Raw genomic sequence first — 21,498 nt, 5'->3', positions numbered from 1 at the left:
AAATCAAGCACGTTGGCAATACAACTAACTTAAGTTAGTTTAAAAAAAACACTTATGTTCACTGCTGGAAAAAATATTGGCTGTTATTATTGCTCTATTTAATTTCAAATGGTTCTGTAGCGACAATTTACCATCTTGTCACTAGTTAGAGGTGTTTGTAGGGCTATCTGACGCGTGGTTCCAAACAAATACACTTCCAGTCCAATACTGCATTTATCTTCTTTATTTTGGCTCAGTTCTGATGCTCAAACACATTGCACTCAAAAGTTAGCAAGTCCTTACATGATTCATGATCCTCACGGTCAAAAACTGTTTGCTTCCCCATTACACCTGACGTCTCTTGCTCTCTGATTATCTATATACCATAAACCCATACTCCACCCAGTGTTCTCCAGTGGAACTACAACAGACATTTGAGAGCATAATGGCTCTTACAGGTTCTAAAGCAGAGAGAAGAGAAACATTTCTCATTCAAAGCACTGAAAGCAGTGATTTATGTTTTCTTTTTCAGTTTTCAGTTTTGAAAATGCCATATCCAATACCCTGTACCATTAAATTTTATTTAATGACATTTATGTCTAAGACACAGGAGAGTGATAATACACACATAGCAGCCAATAAAATCTGTTGTTCAATATCTGACTGCTTGTATTGCCTCATGACTGATGAAAAATTTGCCTTGTTGTGTGTAGTAGAATTTTGATGCATCGCAATGCATCGTAGAATCGAATTGAATCGAATCGTTACCTGGTGAATCGTAATCGAATCGAATCGTGAGGGCAGTGCCAATGCACACCCCTATCATTAATTCAAGATTTTAAAGTACAACATAATTCGAGAATTTATTCTGATTCAAGGGGAATCAGAATGCCAAATCCTGACTGATGAGAGGATGAGCTGGGGATGGAGGAGGGTAATTAGCTCCTGAGAAACGCGATAGCTGCTGATAATACTGAAGGAGCTTATATATGTATACAATGATAGACTTCGTATTCCTATAGGTAGATGTGGATCAGATGAGAGTCAGCTGATGCGAGCTTGACTAACGTGACCTGCCAGAACTGACACTACGCTTGATATAAATCTGTTATGTCAATCGTGTACTCTTAATACAGCACATATCAGCTGAACTTGCCCAAAAATCTGTCACTTAGATTAAAAAAAGTGATTATGATTTGATTAGTGATTATGATGACTCTAAAATCTCTTTTGTAACTAAACTAAGTATGAACACAACACTATTTAGCCCTCAAAAAACAGAACTATTTTCTGCTAGTGGGTAAACACAACCAAACCAAACTGACTCCTGTGACTCTGCCTACAGGCCAGTCTGGGTGGGCGCGTGAGGCTAATGATCACAGGAGCTGCTCCTGTCTCTCCCACCGTCCTCACCTTCCTGCGAGCAGCACTGGGCTGCCAGGTACACACACACACACACACACACACACACACACACACACACACACACACACACACACACACACACACACACACACACACACACACACACACACACACACACACACACACACACTTCTGTTATCATGCTATCAGTTCCCACATCTCATTTAAAGTCACTGTTTTTGTGTGTTGCTTATGTGTTAGTTTTATGAGGGTTATGGGCAGACAGAGTGTACCGCAGGCTGCACAATGTCACTTCCTGGAGACTGGACAGCAGGTAACACATGCAAATCTCACACTAACACATAACACACAGATACACCGGTTTTAATGAATAAACAGCCTGTACTGTAACACAAACTCTCTTTGTCTCTTGGACTCAGGTCATGTGGGAGCGCCGCTGCCCTGTAATTTCGTTAAGTTAGTGGATTTGGCTGCAATGAATTACTTTGCAGCCAATGGAGAGGGAGAGGTAGGTCACCGGTTAAAATGTTGAATTTTAAAGGAATGTTCTTGGTTTATTACAAGTCAAGTGGTCCCACTTTATTTTAGGTGTCTTTCATGTAAAATGCGTAAAATGTGGATTGTATAAAAAATGTATTTAAATGTTATTATATAGTTAAATACACTTAATATAAAGTGGTTTCAATTAAGCTTTGCTGACGGCTTTTGTGGCATAATGTTAATAATGAAATGATTAATAAATCAAATAATTTAGGGCACGTTTACAGGACAACGATATGCTTAAATCAGAGAAGTTTTTCCTTTGAGTTGTACGCGTACAGGCGACACCATTGTCAAAACGATCCCCATTCACACGGATGAGTGAAAACAACCAAAAACGCTGTATTCTGCCGCCAGGCCATTAGATGGCGATGAAACACTATAGACTGAACACGTAATACACGTGCATGACATCATCGTCTTCAGAGATTTGCGTTTTTGTCGTTTACACGGATACCGTTTTCAAAAACTTGCACTTTGAAACCGTTTTCAAAAGTTTGCATTTATAAAAAAGAATACTTTTTCGTTTTTAGATGAAAACGGTGTTGTGTAAACAGCTCCTTAGACTCCTCCCTCATTTATGTATGAGATATTAACAGATGGAATGGCTAACTCCCAATATTTTTTATACTTTTGTCATGACAAAAGCAAAGCAAAAATTATCATTTAAACCTACTTTTTTTATTTATAAAATTTTTGAGTGGCACAGTACCTCACAGTTTACTGGCTATGTGTGTGTGTGTGTCCTCCACAGGTGTGTGTGAAAGGACCAAATGTGTTTCAAGGTTACCTGAAGGACCCAGAGCGAACTTTAGAAGCCGTAGATAAAGACGGCTGGCTGCACACCGGAGACATCGGCAAATGGCTACCGGTGAATTCTACATTCTCTCTCAGCACTTCTGCTCCTTATTTACTCTGTTGACAGATCTTATTTTAGTCTCCCAGTTCAGTTCTAATTTAATCAACTCCCTGATTTCTGTGAATTTTACCCTTGTTTCAGTGAATCCGATTAATTTCAATTGGAACTGACATCAACCCAGTTACTGACTCACCCAGTTACTGACTCAGTTGGTGACACATTTTGTTAATAAAACCACTTTGTTAATAAAAATTATGCCATCTGCATTTACACTACAATTTAAGATCACCTGGGTTACATTGTTGTGAAAATATTATTACAATTTAAAATAACTTTATATTTACAGGAATTTCTATTTACAGGAATTTAAATATTGATTTCAAAATGTAATTTATTTCTGTGATAGTGAATCTGAATTTTTAGCAACATGACTTCAGTGTCACGTGATCCTTCAGAAATCATTCTAATACTATTTAATTTGATGCTCAAGAAACATTTCTTATTATTATCAATGTTGAAAACAGTTCTGCTGCTTAATATATATATATATATATATATATATATATATATATATATATATATATATATATATATATACAGTACCAGTCAAAAGTTTGGAAACGTTACTATTTTTAATGTTTTTGAAAGAAGTCTCTTATGCTCATCAAGCCTGCAGTAAAAAAACAAAAACAAAAAAACAACAGTAATATTATGAAATATTGAATATATTTTAAAATGTAATTTATTTTTGTGATGCATAGCTGAATTTTCATCAGCAAGTACTCCAGTCTTTGGTGTCTTATGATCCTTCAGAAATCATTCTAATATGATGATTTGATACTCAGTTATTATCAATGATGGAAACAGTTGTGCTGTTTAATATATTTTTTTGGAATACTTTTTTCAGGATTCATTGATGAGTAAAACGTTAACAGCATTTATTCATAAAAACAGCATTTATTCAAAATAAAAAAACATTTCTAACAATATAAATCGTTACCATCACCTTTTATCAATTTAACGCATCCTTGTTGAATTAAAGTACTAATTTCTTAAAAAAAAATAGTTATTGTTCCCAAACTTTTGAACGGTAGTGTATATTGTTACAAAAGATTTCTATTCTAAATAAATACAGTTCTTTTTAACTTTTTATTCATCAAATAATCCTGAAAAAAGTATCTCAGGTTATAAAAAAAATATTAAGCAGCACAACTGTTTCCAACATTGATCATAAATCAGCATATTAGAATGATTTCTGAAGGATCATAAGACAGCAAAGACTGGAGTACTTGCTGATGAAAATTCAGCTTTGCATCACAAAAATAAATTACATTTTAAAGTATATTAAAAAAGAGAACCATTATTTTAAATTGTAATAATATTTCATAATATTAGCTTTTTTTTTTTTTTTTACCGCAGGCTTGATGAGCATAAGAGACTTCTTTCAAAAACATTAAAAATAGTAATGTTTCCAAACTTTTGACTGGTACTATATATACAGTATATATATATATATATATATATATATATATATATATATATATATTTTTTTTTTTTTTTTTTGTGGGAACTCTTAAAAAGAATGCAAATGACTGATGGGAAAGTTTGCTCTGAACACTGCCTTATTGCATTAACTAGTTCTTGACAGGAGTTATTGTGAACCAGATATTTACACAGTTCTGCATGTGTGTTCACTGAAACTCACACTTGCAACTATATTAATAATGTTGCATTAATAATAATTGTAGATAATTAAAGCATATCATGCACAATAAGTTTTTAATATTTTGAAGTTAATACAAGCCAACAGAAGCCTCCACTTTGTGACATGCATTCATTTTATGGTCCATCATTATTTCTTCCTTACTTAATTAGTGAGTATTCATTAGAATACTTACTCATTAGATGAGTATTTATTGTTTTAGAATGGAACTCTGAAGATTATAGACAGAAAGAAACACATCTTTAAGCTGGCTCAAGGTGAATACATCGCTCCAGAGAAGATTGAAAACATCTACATGCGTAGTGACCCTGTGGCCCAGGTCTTTGTACATGGAGACAGTCTACAGGTGAGAAACACACACAGCAGTGAATCAGAGTATATGCTATAAATGAGAGTGAACCCATTCTGGTACTCTTTGCAGGCATGTTTAGTGGGTATTGTGGTTCCTGATCCAGACTTTCTGCCAGGATGGGCAAAGAAAAGAGGCATTGAGGGCTCCTACACTGAAATGTGCAAATCCAAGGTAAACCACTTATTTAGAAAAAATACATTTAAAGGCACAATATGTAAGTTTTCAAACTAATAACAAAGGAAGCTCGATGACGCTATGAAGGAGAGTGGGACGATGGGAGATGTCATTTTCTCCATCCAGAGATGTATGGAATTCACGAATCATGTACACAGATGATTAGTTTTTGTATTACCTGTACGTTTTATCACACTATTTTATGTCATTGTAATGAATTAGCTGAATTTTTAATGGGCTGTAATGTTTGAATGGCCTGTGCCAACCCTGAAGAACTGACGCCTGGTATTGTGTTTAAACAGGAACTGAAAAATGCCATTCTAGAGGACATCATTCGGCTTGGGAAAGAAGCCGGACTGAAGTCTTTTGAACAGGTGAATCTAACAAACACAATTCCAGATAAATTAAACTCTGCCACTTATCACATTTTTACACAATTTATCAGTTTTTAAGCTTAATTCTTTTTTATTGTGAATAAATAATGATGCAGATATCAAAATACAGAAGAACTTGCGCAAGGGTTTTCAACCAGGGTCTGTGGAACCCGTGGTCCGTTAACTTAAAAAAATATTGTTTTTGAAAATATTCTACATAGCCTATTTCAAAAGATATTTCTAGATATGGAGAATTTAGATGAGCTCACAAAAATAGTTAACTGACCACTACTAAATGCTTTATAACTACCTGCATTTACTACATTTACTTACACTTAAGTGATCTTATGAATCACTGACAACTCCATTAATCATTAATTATTAATAAAGTGTGAAAATACAATTATTAAACATTATAGATATGCTTCTAGATCAAGAATAAAGCATTTATAGCTGTATTTATAAACTGCTTATTAAATTATGAATTAACTGTTTACTAATGCTAAACTAATGATTAATAGCGTGCAGTTATTATAAAGTGTTATAAAATTATATACTAGTTGGTTGAGAGTTTAGATGGGGGGTTCAGAAAAGGTTGACAACCTCTGTAAAAGAATGACTGTGTATTCTTTTATCTAATCTGTGTGTTTGTAGGTGAGAGACATTGCCCTGCACATGGAGATGTTCTCTGTTCAGAATGGACTCCTCACACCAACACTGAAAGCAAAGAGAACCGAGCTGAGAAGCCGCTTCAGGGAGCAGACTGACCAGCTCTATGCCAAAATCAAAATGTGAACACTGAGAGTGACTGAACTAGAACACCCCAAAACACGCATACTTGCGATGTGTTTATGATTATAAAGGAGGTGCTCCAGTTCTGTCATGTGATTGCATCAGGACCACTGCAGATTTTGATACTCTTGGACTCACTGAAGCCTAATTGTAGTACTTTTGTCATTTCTACCACTTGGAGGTGCCTGCGTCGTCTCTCAAAAGAGGTGAAGTACTGCCCTTCCAGCGAAGTACATACCAGACATTTCATGAGCTCTGCTGTTCATCTGTGATGAAAATTCAAGCAAACTGGAAGTGAACCACCCCAATGCCTTAGGCCAGTGAATGCCTTGAGTCTAATAATCCAGAACACATGCAAAAAATATAAAAAAATGACAGGCTGATACTTGTATGCCAAAAACGTGCTGACAGTTTTCTGATTTGTAAACCATGCGTAGATATTTTCAACAAAACCTATTTAAAATATAGTGATTTCCAATAAACTTATGTAAATGGATATTTAATTCACAATGCTTATTATTTAAATGTAGGATCCTTAGTGTGTAACAATGCTTCTGTTATGATAAACCATGTGTTTGACACAGACTCATATTTCCATATCTGAATAAATGATTTCCATTGAAATTGACAGTAGAATGACATCTTAAACTGGTTGTGGTTGATGCTCAGATTCCACTAACAGCCCTTTGAAATCTCAGTCCATCTCAGATGTGCCTCTCTCATGGAGACTAAAGCTTGTATATAGGTTATCTATTTATGTTTTTGTACATCTTTTAATGTATTCTGGTTCATGCAAATTGTGCAAAAGTTTATTTGTAGCATGTGGGTGTGAGACAGAAATAAACTGACGGCATTGACTTTTAATAGTGTCTGGGTTTGTTATCTTTAACCTAGTTCCTATTAATTATTTTTGATACATACCTCAAGTGTCTATATTTAGAAAATGTGAGTGTTGCACAATATAATATTGGTAATACATTTCCTCATTGGGAATTATTCATCAAACATCAGTATATTATATTATTGCATCTATTTGCAGGTGTTTGTGGTAATATAATTACTAAAGCATAACTACATTTCTGGTTCACAGACAGTGGGAATGATCTTGCATGAGAATGAGTGAGAAGAGCAATTCATTTTGAGTTAGATTTTTTTTATATATATGAACATTAAATATTAACGCTGTACTTTTGAAAAGACAAATATGACTTTTGTGGTTAAAAAATAAGTCACTATTTGAAAAGTTCTCAATATTTCTTTCATTGGTGCTATTTTATACTAAAAAATATAGGGGGAAAAGATATGGGGCATAATATATGGGGGAAAAGATTCCATGATTACAATATAAAGTGTAGATAAAGGTCTTCTCTATGACCTGCTACTAAGAGTGCAAGGCAAATGGCTAATTATTTTCATTAATGAAACTGAAAAGACAATGAGGTATATGATTGAATAAATGGATGAGAAACTCCTTTTCTTTAGATTACGATTCCGTTGTCACTTACTGTTACCTGTGCTTAGGCGATTGATACACCTGAACAAACTTTCTAAATGCAAACACCCTTCTTGTAATTCAGTAAACTGGTTTCACTGCCTGTCAGTGTCCTACACGCTATATAGACATAGGTTGTGAAAATATGTTTTTGTGCTCCCAATCTAAATATTTGAGATTATAAGAGCAAACAAACACCCATTATAGATGCAACTGTTCTTTAGACAGACATCTCTATAATTTACAACCATCAGTTTATTTCAAAACGTCTTCAAAAATGCCTGCTCAGTACTGAATCATTTTGAAACGTTGGTAACAGAAACACCAATCATCCAGTGCACCACAGAGCTGTTTAATTACATATATTTATGATTGTACAATAAACATGAAACATTTTCTGTCATGTATGCATAATTAGAAATTCATAACGTACACAATGCATGCATGACCTCAACTGAAAGAATTCTTCACGACATTCTTTTCTCCGGTGACTGATGCTGACCATTACAACAAAAAGAGTGTTGACATTTATGCACTTACAGTGATGGTTTGGACAGTCGTTTGCCCCACAGATTTAAACTTTTAGACCAAAATGTCAATGCATGTACACAATTTTCTGTGGTAGTGGACTGGATGTCACTGATACCTTCCACAGCTTAACTCCATGTAACAAAGTATGTCTGTAAATAATGCATTTATTGTGTCTCCGTGGAAAACTACACATTACATTTCAGAAGTTATCAAAATCTGTTAACATGGCTCAGTGAGAAGCACCAGGAATATTTCTGATTGTTGTTTGCTTTTCACATTAAAACAGGCACACTGGTTTCCATTCAATTTAAAGTAATCTCACCGCCAATTGCTTTAACTGATTTAATGCCCACCTATGATTCCCATTTAGTCAAACTAGTGCAATAACACATTAAAGTTTATCAAAGTCACTGATTACTGTAATTCTGCCACCTTTTTTTAATTCATTATTATTATATTTTTTATTAGAAAACCAGAGGCAAGTGACAAGTAAATGGTATATAGTCACAAGATGAAAAAGACCTGAGCACCTAATTTTACGTACAACACTTTAAATGCCATTTAGACTTGTTAGGAAAAACATCAACAATAACCGTCCTGAGAGAGGAATCCCAAACTAAGCATGTTCAGCTAATGCTTCTGGTAAATAAGTGGATCTGAAAAAGAGTTTCCCTAAAAGTGTCTTACACTTTTAAACTCACCCCCTAAATCTATATCATAAGTTCCCTTGTACCTTCAAGGATTGAAGTACATCTCTTTGGTGAGCATCGAGACAATGCAGGGGATTTGTTTCCTAGCGTCAAAGTCAGGCATGTTGGAGGTCGACTCAAAGTTGTACGCCACTTTATGGTTGACCCTGGTCATGATCTGCATGAGCTCAAGTTCTTTGCCATACTTTGCCATCATTTCACAGAGAGACTGAATGAACCATGAACCGGTGGTGGTATTTCTCCAGGAGTAGTAACCTGACAGAGAAAATAAATACATTAGGAAACATTCCATGCATGTAAATTAGGGCTTTCAAAATGAACGCGTTATGGCATGCGATTAATTTTTTCAGTTTAATGTGTTCAAAATATTTAACGCAATTAATGCAGCATTCGTTTTTTTCTGCCATCCTTTAGCTAGCGTTACATTATATAATCACGCCCCTTATTCATGCAAATGCTTTTAAACCATTCAAGCGTGACAAGAGCATCATTACTCTAAACTTCAATTCCACATAATGCTTCAGAAATCCTTCTTATATGCCGATTTGGTAGTGTACATTCATTATGTTTGTGAAGTTTTCATCTGACACTCAGAGGAAACATTTGTGTGCTTTGTGTGTCTGCACCTGGTACCGTAGAGTACGCATAGAGGAAGTCTGCCTCCACAGGGATCCTCACTGGACCATCTGAGCTGCTACTGGCGTCAGCCTCCACACCGGGATCCAGCTCTGTACCTCTACAAGCCTGGATAATTCAAGAGTGGAAAACAAGCACTCTGAGCCAACTCATTATAAACATCAACCCAGAAAACACACACACACACACATAAAATGACAGCAGAGATTCAGGATGTACCTGTATGAAGAAAAGTTTAGGCTTTCCCACAAGCGATGGGCAGCGGTCTCCTCTAAACAGGCTAGTTAAGGACTTTAGCTCCAGAGAACCATCAGTGCCAAAAAACACCCCCTCGTCTCCATGACTGAGCATCACACACACTAATGAAGCACAGCGACTGTGGTCGTCACGGGCAACTGAGAGAACAACAAACAGCCATGTTACAATTGGTTACAATTCAAATGGTAAAACAAGCATAATGTTCAATTAACATAACATTTGGGTATTGGCAGCTGATTCAAATTCATTTGGTAATTTTGCAGTTATAACAACAACACGCTTTTTAAATAATTACTTAATGCCCTGATCGCAATAAACTTGGATTGAAAACTTGGGATTTTAAGATTAATCTAGTGATATTGAGGCAGAAAGCTGAGAGACAAGATATAAGAATTCATTTAAGGTTTGTGCAGACTGAGTGTAATATGAATACACCATACCTGCTGTTAAAACCTGCTTAATCTGCATTACTGTCTGGTCATTGTAAACTTTCACAGTGTATCCAAGCTTTCGAAACACATTCATTACGTTTCCTGCATCTACATCAGTGCCATTGCGTTGGTTCATGCCTGTGGGAGGTGAAGAACAGGTAACCATCACTCTATTACATATAACAGATTTTTTTAAATGACTTAAAAAGGTTTAAGACTAGAGAAACACAATATATTCATTACATTGTTAATTGACATTAGTGATTCACACTTTCACAGTATGGCCATCAGTACTATGGAAACCTTGCATCTCCATTTTTCGTCTTTTTTTATTAAAAATCATTACTATTGGTCACCCTTTATGTCTGTCTGTGGGTATAACATTTAAAACCAATCATTTACAAATGTTGATTATATGTATAAAACAGTGGTTCTCAACTCCAGTCCTCGGGACCCGCTGCTCTGCACATTTTGTTTGTCTCCCTTATTTAACACACCTGAACCAGATCATCAGCTCATTAGGAGAGACTCCATGAACTGAACTGAGTGTGTCAGACAAGAGAGACATACAAAATGTGCAGAGCAACGGGTGCTGAGGACTGGAGTTGAGAACCACTGGTATAAAAATCCTATATTTCAGGTTTATTGCAAAATATGCATAAATTATGCACATTCATAGTGCTTTATGGGAGTAGGCGGAGCTAAAGAGCTATTTTAGAGCATGTTGCTTTTTCTGACTATGACTGGTGTAATTTTCTGTACAGCATCATAGCTGCACGCAGTTTGAACAGTCTCTGCTTCACTGCTTGTTTGCAATGCAAGGGTAAATAAAGAATTGGTTCTCTGACTTTGAATAAGTACAGCATTTTCTTTACTCAAGAAACACTATACATATATAAAGGCTAGACTAATGTTTTATGTATTTGAGGAGCAGAGAAGCATGTCGTAGTCTAGCATTTGTCATCGAGTCATAGCCAATAATGTCATAAATAGCCTGTGCGTAGCACTTCGTCTTTAAATACACACGATTTTGGCCACATGACAGAAAAAAACTGAGCGCCCACATAGCTACATTAAACTTTATAAGTTGAATATATGCATAATATATGCACTTATTGCCTCAGATGCAGTCGGTCCAATGACGGACAAAACATGTATGTCCGAAATCCACTGGTCAAAAAACTCCTAACTCCATTTGAGCTTGATTTTGGGTAAAATGTCAACAATAAAATGACACATGCAAGTGTCTGACCACATATAAAAGCATTAACTTTGACAGCGCAGTGTTAAATTATTAAAAAACTATGGTGTTTTTTTTCCTTTACTGAAAAGTAACGTTTTTGGAAATAGAAGGTTTCCACCTGACAACGATGATATATATACACAAACACAAACACACACACACACACACACACACACACACACACACACACACACATGTCTGGTTTACTATCTTTGTGGGGACTCTCCATAGACGTAATGGTTTTTATACTGTACACACTGTATATTCTGTCCCCTTACACTAACCCTACCCCTAACCCTACCCATCACAGAAAACTTTCTGCATTTTTACATTTCCAAAAAAACTAATTCTGCATGATTTATAAGCTTGTTTACCCATGGGGACCTCAATTTAGGTCCCCACTGTAACACGAGTCCCCATGAGTCTGTGTGCATTCAGGTTGAAGTCCCCACCGGGATAGAAAAACAGGTACACACACACACACACACACACACACACACACACACACACACACACACACACACACACACACACACACACACACACACACACACACACACACACACACACACACACACACTCTACAGGTTAAAAAAAAAAAAAAAAAAAAAAAAACTGTTAAGACAGATATTAATTTTGGGTTCATCTAAAGATTACATTTACATATTCTTATTACGTATAATACATGTATATTATTTTATTTACTTTGTTTAATGCATGTATAGGCCATAACACTAATAAATAGTCATACACTACTAAATTTGTTCACTGTTCCGTTCATAAGTAAATGCATTTCAACAATCATCTGAGTTTGATGAGCATTCAAGCTGACAACTAGGCCTGTCACGATAACAAATTTTGCTGGACGATAAATTGTCCAAGAAATTATCGCGATAAACGATAATATTGTCGTTCTGAGACCATTTTCATTTAATATAATTATAATGGCATAATAATGCAGGTACACCTTTTCAACGATCTATAAACTTTTATTTCTAAAGAATATTAAACATTGAAAACGGAAAACATTTTAAATATCCAAAAAAATGAACAAAACAACCAAAAACAATGAAAGCAATGGACTCTTAGTGTCTGTTAACAAAATAAATGTCTGTTAATATATAAAATGAAACAAAATTGCACTTCAAAAAATATTAAACATTAGACATTATTAAATGGTGATACATTCCATAACAGGCAAAACTGACAGTTAGGACCTTTGTAAACAAATAAAAAAAAGCCTCAACAAGCCATATCGCACAATTTTGCACTGTTACTTTGTCCTCCTGTTACTTTGTCAAGTGATTGTGTACTGTCGGGAAGACGGAGACGCACTTTATTGCGTGTGTATGCTACGCACTGAAAATACTTGGTTAGGATTAGGGGTGAGGAGTGCGTGCGTATTACACGCCATAAAGAGCGTATCATATGCACGCAAAAACTATTTTTGGCGTATAAATGGCACGAGAAATAACATTCGTGGTATAGATATGCATTTTCATGTGATCGGGCTCGCTGTCGCAACTCACAACTAGCATCTTCTCTCTCTCCCGGCAGTAGCCGCAAACAGTCCCGCCTGCGCTTTCCCACACAAAGACCATGTGACTGACAAGCGCCGCGCCGCCGCCTCCCCACACAAAGACCATGCAACCAGAGCCGGCCCGTCCATTAGGCGACATAGGCGGTCGCCTAGGGCCCCGCCTTGCCTAGGGGGCCCCTGTATCTAACAAATATTATATTTTATTAATCGTTAATTAAGCATTACTTTGAGAATTCACTCAGGTGCGTGCATCTCACGTTTAACAATCAAATTTGCCCGACATTGCATGGACCTGACTAATCATGATACAGTTCACAGAGACGGTGAGTATCTAATAAATTACCCAGACCTACAACATACATAAAAAGGATAGCTCTGTATAGTTCAAACATGACAAATGTCCGAAAAAGATAATAAATACATAACAATAGAACGAATAAAATACGAAAACATAAGAAATATACATAGTAGCTCGTCACATGCTAATTTGCATAATACCGCCCGAAATATAGTGGGAGACCTCGAGTACCGTAATTATCACAGTATTCACACATACGGATTCCACCACACTTCTCTCCAAAATGCTCACGTTTTAGAAACAAGAGACTTTTTTTTTTTTTTGTGGTGCTCTTACCCTTTAGTAATGCTTAATTTCTTAGGCCTATATGAGGCATTTTGCATGACAGAAAATGTGATGTCAAAAATGAAATACCAAATATTATAATCTCTATGGTAATATCGACTTCACATATTTGGATTGCCTCTTGTCTGTCATAACGTCACGAAGTCTCGTCAGAGTCGTAGTCATACAGCAATGCTATTTTTAGTAAATTGAAATAATAATATGTTAAACTGTGGTAGAAATGGCATCCAAACGCCATCTTTCTGGAGCTGAAAAAAGGAAGAGGAGAATGGTTGAGGAATAAAGACAAGCTCAAAGTAAAGGTGTGTTCTTCTGACTTCTATAAATAGTGCGTTATTTATTGCTGTATTATTAGTTTTACTAATAAATGTAACAATGCCCATGATCGCAGTCGCAGACAGACAGACATGGAAAAATTGGGCCACATTCAGCGTGTTAAGAATTATCTACCCATGCATTTTGTATAGATTTTAATCCTCTGATGAAGTTATCGTAGTTTTTTTAAATTAAGGTGGACCATCTCAGACCTCAAAATGGCCGTTTTACCCCTTTTGATAGGCTATTTATGCAATTAATTTATATTAACTGTCTCTTTTTCTGCAATTTCTCAACTGAGAATAATGGTCATTAATAATCACTATTATAATTTTGAGCAAAATAATTGTGATTATCAGTTCCATTATTATCATGCAGTCCTAACCCACCCCATCCATTCTCCCTTCCCGCTAAAAACAGGTTTCTCCCTCTTTCCAAATTAATATTTAAACATTTCTAAATAATACAAAACATTTTTATTATTGCGATCATCAGTAAAAAGTTAAAATGTAGTAGCCTACTGCATTTCTAGTCATTATGCATAATTACTACTGCATTTACAAAAATACCTTTAATTTATGCTTTATTTTATATGCTTTATTTTTTATGTGTGCTGTCTGTCTTTTATGTACTAGGCTAGGGCTATGCTAAAAATCTCTTAGTTTCTTAGTGTTTTTTCATATGTACGTTGAATGTTACACTTTTATAAACTTATATATTGAGCCATCTATAGCCTAATTTTTTTATATATATATATATATATATATATATATATATATATATATATATATATATATATATATATATATATATTAATTTATGTACAATTCATACATTTTATTTCATTTATTTGAGTTTCATGTAAATATTTTTTTCATTTTTGAATGCTACACTTAATACACATTTACAAACTTAAATATTGAAATTGTCGTATCATGTGCTATCTCTTCCTTCATAAAATTGTTATGAGAGTTTTTTACTCCAGTGGGGCCAATTTTCATGATCTTGCCTAGGGCCCCACAACCCCACGGGCCGGCACTGCATGCAACTGACAACAAGAGGGTTCAAGCCTGGTTTATACTCGACGCGTCCGCACGAGCGCGAAGGTGCGCGCGGCAAAAATGACGTCATCGCGGAGTGGGCGGTCGCGCGCGTTGGGTGCGCAAGGGCCCATTTCGCCTGGCGGTGTGCACGGCAGATTTTGTAACAACGCGCGCGGCGCCGCATCCGAAGATGAACGACTTCGAGCCGAATCTGGCCGAGCTCGAACTTCTCACCACACTGGCACCCAGTTTGCACGTCTAAATGAGTTGCTTACATTTTAAAAATGAGCATACAATAGCATAAAAAGTATTTTTAAAGAACATAAAGGTCCATGTTTAATAAAAATGTTCACAAAACTTAAATGTTTAGTGAAATTAGAAAATATGTAAGAGATTGTTAATTTAGTTATGTTGTATACACATTCTCATATCCATATATTTTGTTTTATTGTCACTAGCAATAATCTCAGGGTTTACTGGGTTTTACAGGATTCTTTTTGTAGTGTGGCCGTGTACTAAAATAAACATTGTCACATGTGTATAGCTTTCTTCTTCTCATCGCTGATTCCTGATGGTTAGAGGATAATTACTGGAGTCGCCCCCTATCGTTTCAAAGAATAGTACAACGGCGAGCGCGTCGAGTATAAACGCCTCGTCCGTTTGGGGAGGTGCGCGCGCAGTCTGCGGAGACTCGCGCTGAGGAGCCAGGCGAAAGTATAACCAAGGCTTCACTCCTCCTATACGCTAAAGAACCGAGAGTGGTCATCCAGTCTCTTTGGTAGAGAGAGAGAGAGACGAGGAAAACAAACAAGCATGCAAATGGAATTATCGCGGCCGGAAAAATTATCGAGCTCATTTTTTTTATCGTGCGATTAATCGACTTATCGACTATCGCGACAGGCCTACTGACAACTTTCACAAAAACAAGACGACTGACAAGTGTTACCTGTCTTGCGATCAAAGTTCTTGTTGTTGATGATGACGCAGTGCCCGATGTTGGGGTAATTCAGGCTGTATCTGAAGACATGTGACTGACCCTTAGCGTCCACCTGCATGGGCTGCAGTCCAGATGCCACATCTGCACCAGGACTGGACAAACAGATGCATGAATCAGTTAGATGAAACTGTAGCTACTATAAATGGAAGACATATTAAATGAGATTAAGCAGATGTTTGTATGGGTCTGTTCTTTACTTCTATGTTTTATTTATTTAGCAGTAACCGTAATATTCATGGAAGTTAATGGATTAAACTATAAATATTAATATATAATAATAAACGTTAAATACATCCCTTCACGTTATTAGGCCTAAATGCTAAAATAAACAAGTAGAAACAAACCAGTCTATATATTTAAACACCATGGTAACAAAAAAGAAAGCAATTGTTAGGGAATTTAATACTGTTTTTGAACTGTCAATCACTTCTGAAAGCTGCATAGCAACAGTCGTCAATATCATCTTACTCTGTTGAAGCCTCGCTCCGCGCGTCCACGTAGTCTCCGTTCATCTCCAAACGTTTAACGATCACTCTTAAAGACAAAAAAGGTTTCCTCTTCACCAGGAGAAGCTGTTATAAGTTTAACTGGAGGCGTACAACGCGTTATAACGGGTTTTCAGCTGAATGAGCACCGAACCAGCATGCCGGATGTATTGTCTTTGTTGTTTGTTGTTTTGCACGACCAGCCAATGGGAAGCTGCGAAGAAGAAAAAAACAGAAATAAGACTTAGGATAGTGTGCTTAATTGAACAATATATAAATGCAAAAGGCAGCGTTAACAAATATATTAACTAGCAAAGTCAAATACAGTATTAACACAATGGCTGTGTTTCAAAACCTAGCGAGCTGTCTTCCAGCGTGTTGGGAGTGTTCCAAACGTGCAAGTTCACAAAGTGCCCTACAACGCGGTCAAGGTGTAAAGGTTTAACGTTACAGACACAGCCAAAGAAGGTCAAGTCCCGCTTGCCCTGCCAATGCATCAAAAAATACATTCGAGACATAATTACAGCAAAGAATGAATGCCTATTACATTAACTACTCTAGTAACGTTACACAAGTAAATCCACGATTTTTTTTGGAATGCAGAGAGTCTATTTTAATATATGTCATACTATTAAAACTATGCATCCGTATGCATGCATGGCGTTTCTTTGTCTGCTTTTGGGCGTGTAATTTAAACGGGTAACAAGTAAAGATTGACATAAAAAAACAACCCCTAAAACATTAATGTCGGAAAAACAATGGCAACTTACTAACCAAAAATTGAAGAATGTCCTGTAACTGACAGCTTGTAGTGTACAAGATTCCAACGACAAAGCGGTTATTGTGCATCCAGGAAGTGTACTGAGGCGACACCTCTAGCTCTACAATAACTCGAAGCCCATGCGCTTGGCTATTGCGCTTCAATATCGCCCTCTGCTGGGTAGATGTCTTCTATACACACACATTTCTGCCACATGAACAGGAGCCTCTGAGTTCTGTCTGTCTGTAAAGCCCGTTACGCAATTGCGTATAGAGCCATTTGAACCATGCCCGTTGATCACGCCTCTTGTGTAGTAGAAAATACAGGGCAAACTCCCCAGACTAATGTTCAATCTTAAAAGATTGAGCTTGGTCTGGTGATAGCCAGACTAGTCGAGGGCCAGAGTTGAGAACCCCTGTCTTATACCACTGACATATTTCTAACCTTGATTATTCTGAGAGAGAGAGAGAGAGAGAGAGAGAGAGAGAGAGAGAGAGAGAGAGAGAGAGAGAGAGAGAGAGAGAGAGAGAGAGAGAGAGAGAGAGAGAGAGAGAGAGAGAGAGAGAGAGAGAGAGAGAGAGAGAGAGAGAGAGAGAGAGAGAGAGAGAGAGAGAGAGAGAGAGAGAAAATCATCCCTGCTGCACAATGTAGGCCTTTGGTACGACTGGGTACATTAATTTAAATAAAATTATAATGTGCAGGGATAAATTATTTATAATAAATTATTATTTGTAAGAGTCTGTCGATTTAATAACGCGATGCTTCAGAACGCATATGATTCTGCGTCATTAGAGAAGAGAAACGATGCACTCACGAGATCCATGCTTGTTAAGACTCAAGACGTTCTAACATCAAAATTGCTTTATATTTTTATCCTTACCTGATTCCCGCGTGGTGAGCATATTTTACTGTTGTTCCTGAATCGTTTGAGTAATTTTTTTTTATTGAGTAATTTTTAGACATGTAGCCTACTACAGCACTTTGGCCAACTTGTGTTGTTTTTAAAGGCACCTATTATGACTCTTTTCACAAGATGTAAAATAAGTCTCTGATGTCCCCAGAGTATGTATGTGAAGTTTTAGCTCAACATACCCAACAGATATTTTTTTACAGCATGTTTAAATTGTAATTTTTGGGGGCTCAGAAAAACGCGCTGTTTTAGTGTGTGCCCTTTAAATGCAAATTAACTGCTGCTGCACGGCACAGGGGGCGGAGCCTCACGAGCTCGCGCTTTAGTCAGGACAATCTCATCTGATAATATCAGAACAGAAACTCTCAGTTGCGTGTTCATTTCGACTCGGAGTCGGACAATAATGCCCACAGAGCCAGAGAATATATGCTGTATGGACATAGAACAGGTATAGTTTAATTATTATAGTTATAACTTATTTGTCATCTGCTTTTATCCACTAATACAAGCCTGCTGTAGCAAAACCCGCCCGAATGATGACCAAAATATACTGACGAGTTCAGTGAAGTTTATTGTACATCACACTTTAGTTTTACTCCAGAGAATCTCTGTAAGAGCTGAATGAACATAGTATAAGAAGTGCGCATTAAAGTCTTATCCATAAACTCTCTCTCTCTCTCTCTCTCTCTCTCTCTCTCTCTCTCTCTCTCTCTCTCTCTCTCTCTCTCTCTCTCTCTCTCTCTCTCTCTCTCTCTTTCAGATACATGTATTTAAAATACGTATTTGAAATACAAAATACTATTTTGTATTTTGTATTTTACAGCCTTTGGAAAAAATCAAATGTAATTTGTATTTAAATACATTTAAGATGAGTATTTTTGTATTTTCAAAATACACAAAATACTTTTTGCCAATCAACCTCTTTATCAGGGTATTGATTTTGTGCATCAACTAGTTCAGACATTCACTAGCTCAGCATCGGATCAGTGAATTTTTTTTTTTTTTTTTTTTGGAATAAGGTGAGGCATTATTCACTTAAGTTAACATGAAAGAATAAAAGAGCACAGACAAGTGGGAAAATAGCATAAGCCAATCAGTCTTGACCGGTTGTTGATTTTTATCAACTAGCTGGTCAAATCTGTTTAAAGCATTACTGCATGTTAGGGCTTGGTGATATGGCACTACATATCATAGTGATGATGTAAAGTGTGAATTGATGGAACTTTTTCTAAATCGTTTACATAGATAGGCCTATAAAGCAAATTTATCCGTGCAGCTTTTAGTGGGCAGAAATTATTGGAACGTTGGAGTGGAAAAAGAAGCACTTATGAATGATACACCACAAAAATCTTCCGCTTTAGTTTTATTGTACATAAAAAATAATAATAAAAAAGGGATACACTGAAAAAAATGATTAGTTGAATTTAATAAAAAAAAATATCGTAAGTGGTTGCACACAATTGATTTTAGCTACATTTAAACAAATGCATTAAAGGGTTAGTTCACCCAAAAATGAAAATTATGTCATTAAAGACTCACCCTCATGTCGTTCCAAGCCCGTAAGACCTCCGTTCATCTTCGGAACACAGTTTAAGATATTTTAGATTTAGTCCGAGAGCTTTCTGTTCCTCCATTGAAAGTCAATGGACGGCATACTTTCCATGTCCAGAAAGGCAATAAAGACATCATCAAAGTAGTCCATGTGACATCAGTGGCTCAATCTTAAGTTTATAAAGTAACGAGAATACTTTTTGTGCGCAAAAAGTAAACAAAAATAACGACTTTATCCCACTATTCATTTCCTTCTCTCTGGGCCTCGAGCTATTTCACGTAGTGTTTTTTGCACAGCACGTCTATGTTGTACGTCACACGTAGGCTCACTATTGGCCGACGCTGGTCATGTGTGATGCGTGTGACGTACAACACAGACGCGCTACGCAAAAACACTACGTGAACTCACTAGAGGCCTAGAGAGAAGGAAATGAATAGTGGAATAAAGTCGTTATTTTTGTTTACTTTTTGCGCACAAAAAGTATTCTCGTCGCTTGATAAACTTAAGATTGAGCCACTGATGTCACATGGACTACTTTGATGATATCTGTACTGCCTTTCTGGACATGGACAGTATGCCGTCCATTGACTTTCAATGGAAGAACAGAAAGCTCTCGGACTAAATCTAAAATATCTTAAACTGTGTTCCGAAGATGAACGGAGGTCTTACGGGCTTAGAACGACATGAAGGTGAGTCATTAATGACATAATTTTCATTTTTGGGTGAACTAACACTTTAAGTTGATGTCTTGGACACTCAGGTGAAGAGAGGGGCGGAGCTGTCAACTGATCACCACCTGGTGGTGAGTTTGATCCGATGGCAGGGGAGGAAGCTGGACAGACTCGGCAGACCCAAACATACTGTGAGGGTCTGTTGGGAACGTTTGGCCGAATCCCCAGTCAGAGAGATCTTTAACTTCCACCTCCGGCAGAGCTTTGACCGGATCCCAAGGGAGACTGGAGACATGGAGTCCGAGTGGACCATGTTGTCCACCTCCATTGTCAACGCGGCCACTCGGAGCTGTGGCCGTAAGGTCTCCGGTGCCTGTCGAGGCGGCAATCCCCGAACGCGGTGGTGGACACCGGAAGTAAGGGATGCCATAAAGCTGAAGAAGGAGTCCTATCAGGCCTGGTTGGCTTGTGGGACTCCTGAGGCAGCTGACGGGTACCGACGGGCCAAGCGGATTGCAGCCCGGGTGGTTGTGGAGGCAAAAAACCGGGCCTGGGAGGAGTTCGGTGAGGCCATGGAGAAGGACTACCACGAAGAGATTCTGGCAAACCGTCTGGCGCCTCAGGAGGGGGAAGCAGTGCCCTACCAACACTGTTTTCAGGGGAGGTGGGCAGCTGTTGACCTCGACTGGGGATGTTGTCGGACGGTGGAAGGAATACTTCGAGGATCTTCTCAATCCCACCGTCACGTCTCCCATTGAGGAAGCAGAGGCTGAGGGCTCGGAGGTGGACTCGTCCATCACCCAAGCTGAAGTCACAGAGGTAGTCAAGAAACTCCTCGGTGGCAAGGCACCGAGGGTGGATGAGATCCACCCCGAGTACCTCAAGTCTCTGGATGTTGTGGCGCTGTCTTGGCTGACACGCGTCTGCAACATCGCGTGGCGGTCGGGGACAGTGCCTTTGGACTGGCAGACCAGGGTGGTGGTCCCTCTTTTTAAGAAGGGGGACTGGAGAGGAGAACACGGCCGATAGTAGAACCTCGGATCCAGGAGGAACTGGACCAGCTCTATACCCTTTCCAGGGTGCTGGAGTGTTCATGGGAGTT

The 21,498-nt window shown here is 37.5% G+C and overlaps 2 protein-coding genes across 3 annotated transcripts in view; one reads left to right on the top strand and one right to left on the bottom strand.

Moving 5' to 3' along the window:
* acsl1a (acyl-CoA synthetase long chain family member 1a) overlaps positions 1-7,043 on the top strand; it is a 38,311-nt gene extending 31,268 nt beyond the window's left edge. For both annotated transcript variants that reach the window (XM_081361982.1, XM_081361981.1), the window contains exons 14-21: positions 1,325-1,420; positions 1,606-1,678; positions 1,785-1,873; positions 2,660-2,776; positions 4,690-4,833; positions 4,909-5,010; positions 5,316-5,387; positions 6,042-7,043. In XM_081361982.1, the coding sequence (XP_081218108.1) occupies positions 1,325-1,420; positions 1,606-1,678; positions 1,785-1,873; positions 2,660-2,776; positions 4,690-4,833; positions 4,909-5,010; positions 5,316-5,387; positions 6,042-6,182 (834 nt within the window). In that variant the 3' untranslated portion in view covers positions 6,183-7,043. The remainder of the gene's footprint in view (positions 1-1,324; positions 1,421-1,605; positions 1,679-1,784; positions 1,874-2,659; positions 2,777-4,689; positions 4,834-4,908; positions 5,011-5,315; positions 5,388-6,041) is intronic.
* Positions 7,044-7,909: 866 nt separating this feature from the next.
* On the bottom strand, positions 7,910-17,714 carry casp3a (caspase 3, apoptosis-related cysteine peptidase a). The gene is made up of 7 exons (XM_081361983.1): positions 17,278-17,714; positions 16,487-16,717; positions 15,968-16,110; positions 10,247-10,375; positions 9,768-9,943; positions 9,539-9,656; positions 7,910-9,167 (listed from the first exon to the last, which is right to left on the bottom strand). The coding sequence occupies exons 2-7, from the start codon at positions 16,528-16,530 to the stop codon at positions 8,938-8,940; spliced, it is 840 nt and encodes a 279-aa protein (XP_081218109.1). The 5' UTR covers positions 16,531-16,717; positions 17,278-17,714; the 3' UTR covers positions 7,910-8,937.
* Positions 17,715-21,498: the final 3,784 nt, after the last annotated feature.

This window comes from Scardinius erythrophthalmus, assembly GCF_964197995.2.
Source record: "Scardinius erythrophthalmus genome assembly, chromosome: 3".
Lineage (NCBI taxonomy): Eukaryota > Metazoa > Chordata > Actinopteri > Cypriniformes > Leuciscidae > Scardinius > Scardinius erythrophthalmus.
This window is presented reverse-complemented; position numbering and strand designations above follow the sequence as displayed.